This window comes from Diaporthe batatas, assembly GCF_019321695.1.
Source record: "Diaporthe batatas strain CRI 302-4 chromosome Unknown Contig00032, whole genome shotgun sequence".
Classification (NCBI taxonomy): domain Eukaryota; kingdom Fungi; phylum Ascomycota; class Sordariomycetes; order Diaporthales; family Diaporthaceae; genus Diaporthe; species Diaporthe batatas.
In genome coordinates, this window is record NW_025408579.1 from 29,234 (window position 1) to 41,256 (window position 12,023).

Below are 12,023 nucleotides of genomic sequence, written 5' to 3' on the forward strand. Positions count from 1 at the left end.
TGTAGCTGGCAACGCATATACAGCCTATCTTTGGCCATAATATTCCTCGCATCCGCAGTTGCGGTATTATATCGTGACCGAAAGCCTAAGATGGAACGATTGTACCCTGTGGTCAATAAAACCAAGGAAGAGTACTTTGCCAATGGCAGGGGAATGGTACAACGTGGAAGGGAGATCTATGGCGACAATCCATTTTCTGTGTACACAGGAATGGGCAGTGTACTCATCCTCCCACCAAAATATGCTTCGGAGATCAAGAACGACAATCGTTTTGATGCTTCCAAATTCTTGCTCCAGGTATGACCACGTGCCGTGTTCTGCCCACTTGTGTTTCTTCCCTGGAAATGTTGTCTCACTTACAATTCAGCTTAGTACTGGCAAGCTGGAATTCCTGGATTCGAACCGTACATCGCTCTTGGCAGCGACTTACTACACGACGTGATCAAGCTGAATCTCACCCAGAGCTCGATGGCCAAAATGGCGGCCGACCTGTCAAGAGAGGCTGCGGAAGCCCTGGAGGAAATTTCGACTGACAATGAGGAATGGCATGAGATTGATCTGAACATGACAATACTTCGTATTACATCACAGGTCTCTAGTCTCATCTTCCTGGGGCCGGAGCTATGCCGAAACCCCAAGTGGCTCGACGTAACCGTCTCGTACACTGCGAAAGCTACTGGTACAGCTCGTGTTCTCCGTCAGTACCCAAGATTCATGCATAAGATCGTTCACTGGTTTCTGCGGGACTGCCAAGATCTCCGTCGAATGGTCAACGAAGCCCGCCAGACAGTAACACCTATTCTACAGAAGCGAAGAGACCAAAAGGCAAGCAGATCCGCGGACTCGGAGTTCAATGACTCTCTGCAGTGGTATGAAGATCTGGCCACGAAGCGCGGTATACAATACGATGCTGCTACCCAGCAGATTGGGCTCTCCATCGGGGCGATACTTACCAGCACAGATCTTGTCTCGCAGGCCATGGTGGACCTATCCAGAAACCCTGAAGCGATAGAGCCACTGAAGCGGGAGATTCGTCAAGTCTTGGGAGACGGTGACTTGAATCCAACAACGCTGCACAACCTAAAGCTCCTGGACAGTGCACTGAAGGAGACACTGCGCATCAAGCCTGTTGCGGTCTGTAAGTAACTTTTGTTCACCTATAGCATACAATTCATAAAGCTTGCCCGTATGTTGGACGAAGTTTCACTGACGGCAGAGCTCAGTTGGACTTGGACGCCGCGTGATGGACAACGTGAAGCTAAGCACTGGGGTGGTACTTCCCAGGGAGTCGGGCATCGCGGTCTCAGCAGAACGAATGTGGGCCGAAGAGGTATACCCGGACCCTCTCAAGTATGACATATACAGATTCCTACGGATACGAGATAGTGCAACCGGTAGTGCCGCCGACAGGGAGGAGGCGGCGGCACAGCTGATCAGTACGTCTGAAGACCATTTTGGGTATGTCAAGTCGCACCTGTCAGTCAGTAGATCGTTGCACGTTGTTGACTGACTGAGACAGTTTCGGGTTGGGGTCACACTCATGCCCAGGGCGATTCTTTGGAGCTAATACTGTCAAGCTGGTGGTGACACATCTGCTCATGAAGTATGAATTCAAGCCATCTGACGGCACTGTCGTTGAGCCTTTTAAGTTCGGCTTTTCTATGCTGGCAAACCCCTCCACGAAGATGATGGTTAGGCGAATCAGAAAGGAGGCTGGATGGTGATGTAAATATAGGGATCGCGCCAGTCTTGGGTATTATATTGCTTTCAATCAGCGATAGATGAACACCGGGTGTCACACGAAGCTCAGAATTTACCCAGACATTCGGTCTTGAGCGCCGGCCACCGTATGAAGGCGCTACGAATGTCCCCGGACGTATGCGGAATAGAAGCAAAACCAATTACCCAGAGATTCAGGCTGGCGTAGATGCTGGCATTGCACCGAATGGTGCTTCGTCCATCTCATCCCTTCCCAACTTGCGCCAAAAATGGTGATGACTTTGTGTGTGACGGTACATGATGATTTAAAATCAAGATCCTAAGCCCAAAATTCAATCCCCATTAGGTCAAAATAACGCAGAATCAAATTCTCAGAACTCTCGTTCTCTAAGCTCAGCCTCCCCAAAAGTCCAGCAAACACAGCCAAGTATGGCAAGGATCTCGTCCGATTCTTTTCATCCTGTAGAATGAAAGATGTGAGGATACAGTAAATGCTCGTTAGAAGAGTATTTCGGATGAGACCTGAGTTGTCGAAAAGTTTCAGAGAGTCACTGTATCCCAGATTTGAATTTGTCAGTGCATCTAGGGGATAAAGAAACAGGAAGAAAGATTCAGAGGCCTCACCGGACTATATTGCAATCGTAACTCAGAAGATCATTCGCTAACTCAATTACGCTGAAAGCTGACTGGAGAGAGGCTTCAATACTGCGTTGTTTAAGCTGCAGTGTGGGGCCATCAGTCGCGAGTGTTGCTTTGTGGCTCGAAAATAATGGGAGCCATGGGCAATGAATGAAGAAGACAGATAAATGGTACGAGAAGAATTCATGTACCGCCCTTTGTTGGTCGTCCGGGTCTTTGCTGTTCCGAATTCGTCTGCTGATGTCTGTCTCGCCGCAACAAATGTGGTTCCTGGTTGACCAGCAGTTCAACTGCCGCATGCTCTCCTCTACACGGCTGAGGTGGTCCTTTGCAGAGTGTCGGAAATCACCTACGAGCGCTTCAGGGGAGTATTGGCTGTATAAAACAGCGCTCATAAGTTCTGTTCGCGAAACTCTGCTTGAATGTGTTCCTGGTTCTTCCTTGGGATGGTAGCACTGGGTTAACCATTGTTTACTCAATATCTGTCAGTTTCCATTGTTAGCCGGCGTCTCCCAAACTTCTCACGGCTGTTGGCTCGGCTCGTCACTCACTGGCGGCATTCCATGCTCGATCGAGTGATCTCCTTCGAATGTGAACAGGAATAACACAGCTTTCCCTAGTAGTCGTTGCTCGGGGTTGCCACTGGCCCTCTGTTGTGCTCTCCTGCCTTCGAGGATGCTGAGTCCTCTGGCGCAAAACACTGCCGCAGCGATGCACTCTCCTGCGCATGTTTCATCGACCATACACGCAATGATTCCCTTTCAGAGAGTTAGCTTTCTAGACCAGTCGAATTGACGTGTTCATCTGCTCAATGCGGACTCAATGCGTACTAGAAGTATTAAGGACTGCTCTGTGTAAGTACGATTTCCGCGTGCAAAATTTATATGTAACAGATGGTTGTCACACTCACCTGGAGCTTCAGCAAATTGCTTGAAGAACTTTGCACAGATCCTTTGAACTCCAACACCATAATCAGGCTTCGCTGAGCTTCAAGTCTCTGTTTACGTGCAGCCCGGCCTGATTCACTCAGTGACGCTGCGTATCGTCCCAGCGCCCATATAGCGTCAGAGAAGGCCGATATTAAAGGATCCGCTCCTAGTTGTCTCGGCCTCTCCAAAACATCATCCACGTATGGCCGAGTGAGAAATCTCGCGACACTATTAAGCATCAGAATTTGCGTCCACAAATCTGGAAGATGACTTCGTTCAATCCTTTCTTCAAGTGAGACTCACGGACAGTGCGGATCTTGAAAGAGCGCTAAACGAATAAATTAGTCGAAATGGCTTGGGAGAGATATAACTACCCACCTACCATTGCACCACTTCTGTTTGTAGGCATCGTCCAGTCGAGGTCGCTCGGAGTATCTGTCTGCTGGTAACACGTTGGATGGACCAAACAGTTGTTCTAGCTCCGTCATGAACGCTGTGATCCGAGAGGATTTTGACTTTGGAGCATTCTGAACGAGGAAATCTTTTAGGCCAAAATATGAAGCTGCGGAGTACACAATCTCACGCGTTCCCGTCACATGTCCATCGTCTCCAGAGATCACGTTTGGCTCCTGGTATGTATGACTGTCCTCCCCAAAATCTAAAATCTGTTTTGTCCAAATGTCAGCGCCCATGGAATCCGGTTTGCGGAAATGTGAGAAATAGAAACAGTGCTAGGAAACTTGTGGCATTCACTCACGTCGTCGAGGTTGACAAGCCCTGCTGAGAAGGCCTCAGATCCAATGCTGTCTTCGCTCCAATTAGAAGGCGGTCTGAGCCCAGGCGACTCCTGGGTACTATCGGTCGTAATATGAAAGGTGGCCAGAGATTTTGGAGTGTTCAGCCGTGGTGTTTCAACCTTTTCGCCATTTTCTGGCCCCGAACATGGAGTTGATGATGTGGCAGTGTTGGAATTTCTGAAGTTGAATGTGCCGTAATCCTGGTCGGGGGTGATTTCACAGCCAGGAACAGTGTCGTCGAAATTCGTCAGAGCAAAGTCCAATGGGGATATCGCGAGCAACTCATCCTCATATGAGGGCCAGCTACCATTAGGCGCGACCTGGATGCATGATAGAGGTTGGCCCGCCATTGACACCTGTCCATTCATCGTGGCCCTACGCCGTCGGGGCTGAAGTTCCGGGTAAAAGCATGAGCACTCCATCCGCTGATTCGACCAGTTAGCTGGCTGTCTTGGTTGCAATGCAGGTAGCTCGGGGAACTCAATCTTCAAACCGACCTGGCAATTGATGCATGGCTTTCCTCCGTCACCTTGATTAGTTGTAAGTGTAAGTTTTTGGTTCGCTGATAATGCACACGCGATGCTTGTTGGAAGGTTTCATACATCGAACCTTTCTGGACCGGCATGCCTGGCAGGCCCCTCTCCGGCGTGTGATCCGCAGAGCGCGTGGTTCCGAACCTTCATCTGGACTGGCCGACGACATGATTGATTAGGGTTAAGAATGACTTTGACGGCTGGCAGAGACTTGGAACAAAAATATTAGCAGGAGTTTCACGACTTAGTTACTGTTGCTGTCGGAGGTTTCCCGGATACGTGCGTACGAACATTATTTATACCGTTTTATGACCGACCCGAATCAAGCCGCCATTTTCAGCTTAGTATGTAGCCAGGGGATACGTCACACAGTGTTTGGGATGCCGCTGTCACCTTATTACCAAGCAGTATATACTGCTGGACAGGGGCTTTGGTATCCTGGCGGAAGTTAAACCTATGCCTTCTATGTGTCCATAGATAGATACCTAGGTAGGCAACGAAGTGCACGCGGCCAAACACGCCGCAAGACCTGGCAAAGATTTGATGCAGGCAAGAAAGCCTTGAACAAAGAGATTTGCAATTGATGATGTCTATTCAAAATCAATTGCAAGCTATTCCAATGAATGAAGACTTTCGATTCAGTACACAGGTATCTTTCGATTTGCATACTATTCGCCAAGCATAGCAGCTGAGGGGCTCGGCAGAAAGACCCACTGGGCGATTCAGTGGCAGGCCTTGAACCTTAGATCACCGAGGTCGACTTGGAGTCCTAATTCCTGAAACCTATGCTTGTGCCTGAGTACGGACCGACTTTCCGCATGTGCTATCTTGGGCTCTTCGAGTTTGTTAGTGTAGAGTTTAAGCAGCCTCGGACTTCCAAGCTTGTCCTCTCGCATTGATAAGAAAGTCTGCGGCCGGGGCAATCTCTAGCTGACCAGCCTCACACGAGCCATGGTCCACTCACACAGCAATTATATCCACTCACCCAGTTTTTTTCAACCGCTCACCCAGTACAAGGTTTTACATACAGGGCCCATACACAACTATGTACCTAACCAGCATTCTCCAAATTTTCGATACTTTAGGTACAAGCCCCTTCTAGACCCCTTCTGGCATCCCTTCTAGCACCCCTTCTAGCCTTCCAGCCCTTTAGCCTTCTAGCCCTCTAGCGTTCAATTAGCCTCTAAATGCTCAGTTGGTACCTAAATGCATATAGGCCAGAAGGGTACTAAAAGGGTGCCAAAAGTGCCAGAGGAGTGCCAGAAGGCGTGCCAAAAGGGGTCCAAAAGGGGCTTATACCTAAAGTATCGAAAATTTAGAGAAGAAAGTAGTATATAAAGTCCTTAATCCGGACTTGAAAAATACTTATGAATGTAAGGGAGTTGCTTAAAAAAATTGGTACTAGGTGAGCGGTCGGCGGGAACTGGGTAAGTGGACCATGGCTCGCCTCACACCACTCAAAGGCAATTGGCCAAAGAGAATTCCGAAACGGCGATTTCCACAATGTCATCAATCTCAAACAATCAAGTTTATCCCAGCGAGGATATGTCTGTCAAGAACAAGACAGAAACGGCCGCCTCTGATCAGGATTGGAGTCATCATATCAACCACAGACCGTCCTATCCGGAGTCCATGTGGCTGCAATGGCTGGCCTACCATGAGGGGCCGCTCTTGTCCGCGTACGACATTGGAACTGGAAGCGGAAAATGCCGCGGAAAGCCTCCTACTCCACGCCGGTCCCCGAGTCGAGCGCGTTGTCCTGACCGATCCACGTGACACCAACATCGAGGACGCGAAGAGTCGGTTCACTGGACGCTTCACAGGCACAAAATCGTATTATAACTATCATATTATAACTATCATATTATAACTGTTGTATTATAACTATTGTATTATAACTATTGTATTATAACTATTGTATTATAACTATTGTATCATAACTACTAGTATCGTTATCGGCATCATATTCTTTCCAAGCGCTGGGTCTGGAGTGCTTACCTAGGTACCACCGTATGAAGGCGCCATGTATGTTCTCGGACGTATACGGAATAGAAGCGAAACCACAAAATTTGTGTACTGAACTCGTTGTGGAGAAGATCCATGGGATGGCCTCGACCAGGTTGACTTTGTGATGGCCTGCGAGTCCATCCACTGGACGGAACTGGAGCCAACAATGAAGAATATTGCTGGCGGCCTGCGCCCAGGCGGGACGTTTGCCGCCGTGCTCTACTGGCCATTCCCGTCCATCACCAACAATGACGCTGCCAGCCACGCTTTCCAGAGGTTGATCGCCAACCACGTGCAGGGCTTTATGAAGATGGAATGGATGAGCCAGGCTTGGCAGCGCGGGAGCAAGCAGCTGAACATGGACTGCGTGCCCTTGCGAGACGAGACTTGGCAGGACGTGCGCCGATACTACCCTAGGGTACCTCAACTGCGGCAAGGGCTGGGCTTGGGAACAACACCCCGAAGAAGAGGCAGTCACTGGCATGCCACCCCGGTGGCCCAACTCGGGAATTTCCAGCGCACTGAGGACCCCGACTGTGGCGACTGGCAGCTGAGCACAACGGTGCAGTGGCTGAAGGAAAATCTTGAGTCGCTCCGCTTTGGTTTCACCGTAGAGACATGGGAGAGTAAGAAGTGGAAGGGGATTCTAGATGCTGTGGGTGACGCGATGATAAAGTTAAGAGTGGCAAGTGCATATGGTTCTAGCCCGAAAGAGATGAGTCTGTCAAGCTCCAGGCGACTCGCAACCGACTTCCTCGTACAGGTAATTGAATGGAAGTTCTTCGCATTCGTTTTGGGAAAAAGAAGCACAGCTGAGGTCCAATATCAGGGAGCGGTGAATAGTACCAGGATCGAGTGGGTCAATTGAAACACTACCAAGAGCATGTATGCTGTCTGGGTTATAGCTGGAGCGAGTCAAGTATGGTTTGCAGTGCGGAGAATTAGGCTTTCGGTAGAGATGGACCCCTACTAGTAGTCATTGTATTGTACACAGACCACCGTATGAAGGCGCCATGTATGTCGTCGGACGTACTCCGTATACGGAATAGAAGCGAAACCACACATTGTACACAGACACAAACACATAGACACACACACACACACAGAGAGAGATGCAGAGGAACAGAATGTGTGTTTTTGTGTATGTGCACGCGCGCGGGGCGCGCGCGCCCATGTGCAAGTGGCTAGTGCAACAAAAGGAATCCACAGTGACCAGTCTCTACCCAGGGTCTGTGTGAACACGTGTTTAACTATATAGTACCATGGTAATCATCCCAGTGTCTTGATCCACCAGACCTCGCCTCTACTATAGATAAGACAACTTTATGTCTGGTGATGACTGGGGCCAGCAATGTGACAGATGGATAGCCTTGGCTCTTCTTTGCCTATTTGGGCGAGGCTGAAGGACGGCGGCGGCCAGTTAGCTACAAGCTGTATATTGTTAAAAATAGAACTTTTACATTTCGCTATTATGATTGCTTAAAAATGTCCGGCTCGCCGTGCTAATGACTGCTGAGGTTCATCCAGCCCCAAACTCTGCGTCGGAAGTCCTTGTTGATCTAGTTCTTGGGGCTGGTCCATACCTAGGTACTGAGCACATGATACGACTGACATCAATGCGTGTGTACCGAGATCGAGTTTGACATTTTGATGCGCCATGCCATTTAGTTGAATGATCAACATCTTATTGCTCTGAACTTGTACCTAGGCAATCATTCCTGTCCAGGGCCTGGCTTTCTACCAACTGGGTCTGCCCACGATGATAAGCATACCTACGTATCAACCGGCTACTTCTACTGCAAAGGCCTCATTTGCCACTTCACCATGACTCACAGCTCAACCCTTCTTCTTTACAAGGATAAAATGGCTTGATCTAAGTTCGTACAGTAGTCAGCATTTGTGTAGCCCAGCTCAATCCGGCATGAACTTATGACCGCTGGGTGATCTGGCCATGGGGTGCCGTGTACAGTCAAGTCATTGAAATTGGGCGGTGGGCTCTCCACGATCGCGGCGATGAGTTGCTGAGTGCAACCAGTGGAAAGACAGGTCGTCCCATTCACATCCTCTTGAGCGGGCAACTTCGGGCATGGCACCGTTTGGAGCGCACTGGTAATTGGAATGTGGTTTCGCTCCTATTCTGTATACGTCTGAGGATACATATGGCGCCTTTATACGGTGGTAAGCATTTAAGACCTAGCGTTTGGAAAGAGTATGATGCTGATATTAATAGTTATAATATGATAGGTGCTTGTGGCCTTAGCCTTGCGATGTATAGATAAGGCTAACCGGAATAGTCAAATATCCGGCACATCGGACAAAAGATTCCGCGGAAAGCAAGGATCAGGATCCCCGGCTAGGAGGGCCAAGTAAAATGCACTGATAGCGAGGACAATGCTACACCATAAGTGTTGGTCAAGACCAGACTTGCTTCGTCCTTGGGCGTCGCAGTCGACATCGTTGTAGGTAGCCGAGTCCAAGCCGGATTCGGAGTCAGGTCCATCGCCATGGGTAAGTGGTCGGCGTTCTTCGCAACTTTCGCATTTTGGTCTGGTACTGTAAGAGGAACGAGTATCATAACGTCCAAGTGGTTTCGTTTTTAATCTCTATATATATAAAATATATATAGCGCCTTTATATAGTAGTAAATAATTTAAGATTTAATGTTTAAAGAAATATAGTATTAATAATAGTAGAGGCTTTAACTATATTATATTTTTTATTTAATTATTTATTTATTTATTATCTTTTTAACTTTTAAATTAATTATTAATTTATACTTTAAATATAAAGTTAATAACCATTTAATATATACTTTTAAACTTATTTATATATAGTTAGGTTATTAACTTTTTTATAAAGCTTTTTAATATATATTTTATATATTATATAAAAGTAAATAAATCTTTAATAATAAATTAATGTATTTAAAAGAAAAATTTAATTTTTAAATATTTAAATTTTTACCTTTTACATAATATTTATTTAATATATAATAAATAAACTTTATTTAACTTTTTAAATTTTTAATTATTTTATAAAATTTATATAAAAGAATTCTTTAAATAAATTTATTATTATATTATTATTATTTTATTAACTCTATACTTAAAATAGAAACTATATTAAGTTATTTAATAAAGGTAGATTTAAGTAACTATTAAATATATTAATAAGAAAGAGTTAGTTTATTAAATCTTATATTATATAATTCTTTTTTATTAAAGTTATTTTAAAATTATTTTAATTTTATTATATATCTATTTTATTAATTATTAACTTTTAAACTATTTATATTAATAATTTTAATATAACTATTAGAAATAATATTTTTAATTTTATTTATATAATTTAAAGTTTAACTATATATTTATATATTATATTCTCTTTTATTATTATTAATACTATATTTTTAAATATTAAATCTTAAGTATTTATTATTATATAAAGGTATTATCTATTATATATATATATAGAAATTAAAAATAAAACGTATTAATAATAATAAAAGAAAATATAATATATAAATATATAATTAAACTTTATATTATATAAATAAAATTAAAAATATTATTCTTAATAATATTATATTAGAATTATTAATATAAATAACTTAATAATTAATAATTAATAAAATAATTATATAATAAAATTAAAATAATTTTAAAATAACTTTAATAAAAGAATTCTATAATATAAAACTTAATAAGTTAATTCTTTTATTAATATACTTATTACATAACTATTTAAATTTATTTTATTAAATAAAATAATATCATTTTATCTTAAATATATAATTAATAAAATAATAATATTATAATAGTAAATTTATTTAAAAGCTTTTATATAAATTTTATAAAAGTTAAATAAAGTTTATTTATTATATATTAAATAAATATTATATAAAGAAAATAAAATTTAAATATTTAAGAATTAAAATTCTCTCTTTTAAATATATTACTTTATTATTAAAAATTTATTTATTTTTATATAATATATAAGGAATATAATAAAAGAAAGAGTTTTATAAAGTAAATTATTAACTTTATATTTAAAGTATAAATTAATAATTAGTTTAAAAGTTAAGAAGATAAGAAATAAATAGATATATAGTTAAATAAAATATATAATATAGCTGAAGCCTATTATGACGTCCAAATTAAGACTTAAAGTTCTAACTTGGGGTGCCTTTATGCAGCATGTAGAGCGGCCAGTCAACAATGACTCAGCCATGACCGGTCCGAGGTGTACCCTAGGGAGAATTTCACATCTTTCACGACTACTATCTCTCTTCGATATTAAACGGTACGCTTGAACGTCTTGGGAACTATCCCCATGGTACTTGACCTTGCGAATGTTCACCATAGTATCGAACAGTTGACCTGGTGGAGCTCCCAGATGCCTCTCGACGTGTGCCATATCGTACGTCTTGTGGCCCACTGTGCGTATGTTGTTATCTTGCAGCTCCCGCAGCGAAGCTAGCAGACTCCGCGAATGCTGCAACTGGACGCGATCTATAATCGCTGAGAGCATGGGTCCCACCACAGCCTCGGCGTCTGGAATGTGCACGTCACGGTCTGAGACCTGGTGCCCAAACAAAATGTCAAGATTGCCTGTTTGCAAGTGAAGCAGCAATGCCCATGAGAGTTGCAGAAAGTTTGACAAGGTAATCCCTTCGGTTTGGCAAAAGGCTTCCAGTTGTGGCGTCATCTCCACGATGAACCTGACTGACCCCATTCTCCAAGGTGTAGATGTCATTTCTGGGGTCTGAGGAACTTTACATGGGACAATGAGACACGCGCCAGCTCCGTGCAAAGCTTCCGTCCAGAAAAGGTTGCTACCGATCTTGTTACGCTTGGCATATGTGTGTGAAATTAACCCGTCAAAGCTCGGGATCGATCTGCCGAGCGAGGGCTGTCTTCATGGTAGAAACACCGCCAGTCTGAGAGTATGTGCGCGAAGCTAACGTGGTCAATCAATATGTGGTTGATGATCAGATGGATGAACGTCTTCTGAGGGCTGTGATAGACCATGAGAGAGTGGGGCGGTGAGTTGTCAGCGAACATGCGTGAACGCACTGTGTCCAGGTTGCGGTCACATTGTTCGCGGGCATCCTGCTCCGATGTGACTGGAACAACAGCAACATCAGCATGATATTGGTCCAGCATCACCTGTAAAATCCGTTCAAAGCCTGGCGCAGAGACGAATATTGACCGCAAGATTCCATGTCGCTGTACCACTTGGTTTCAGGTCTCAATGAGCTGGCTCGGGTCTGTCGGCGGCTCCGTGAGCTCGATTAGTGTGTCGAAGACATAAGGCTTGTGTGATCTCTCGTGGAACGCTCTGTAAATACGTTCCTAACGTTCCTAGAAAGTTGAACAAGGCCCAACATATTGCACATT

The 12,023-nt window shown here is 44.1% G+C and overlaps 2 protein-coding genes across 2 annotated transcripts; both read left to right on the forward strand.

Annotated features, from left to right (window-relative positions):
* Positions 1–90: 90 nt before the first annotated feature.
* Positions 91–1,724, forward strand: KVR01_013804 (uncharacterized protein; the record flags this gene model as incomplete). The annotated part of the gene is made up of 4 exons (XM_044790615.1): positions 91–297; positions 373–1,138; positions 1,224–1,436; positions 1,549–1,724. The coding sequence occupies 4 exons, from the start codon at positions 91–93 to the stop codon at positions 1,722–1,724; spliced, it is 1,362 nt and encodes a 453-aa protein (XP_044637231.1).
* A 5,066-nt stretch (positions 1,725–6,790) lies between these two features.
* KVR01_013806 (uncharacterized protein) lies at positions 6,791–7,492 on the forward strand (the record flags this gene model as incomplete). The annotated part of the gene is made up of 1 exon (XM_044789964.1): positions 6,791–7,492. The coding sequence occupies one exon, from the start codon at positions 6,791–6,793 to the stop codon at positions 7,490–7,492; it is 702 nt and encodes a 233-aa protein (XP_044637233.1).
* Positions 7,493–12,023: the final 4,531 nt, after the last annotated feature.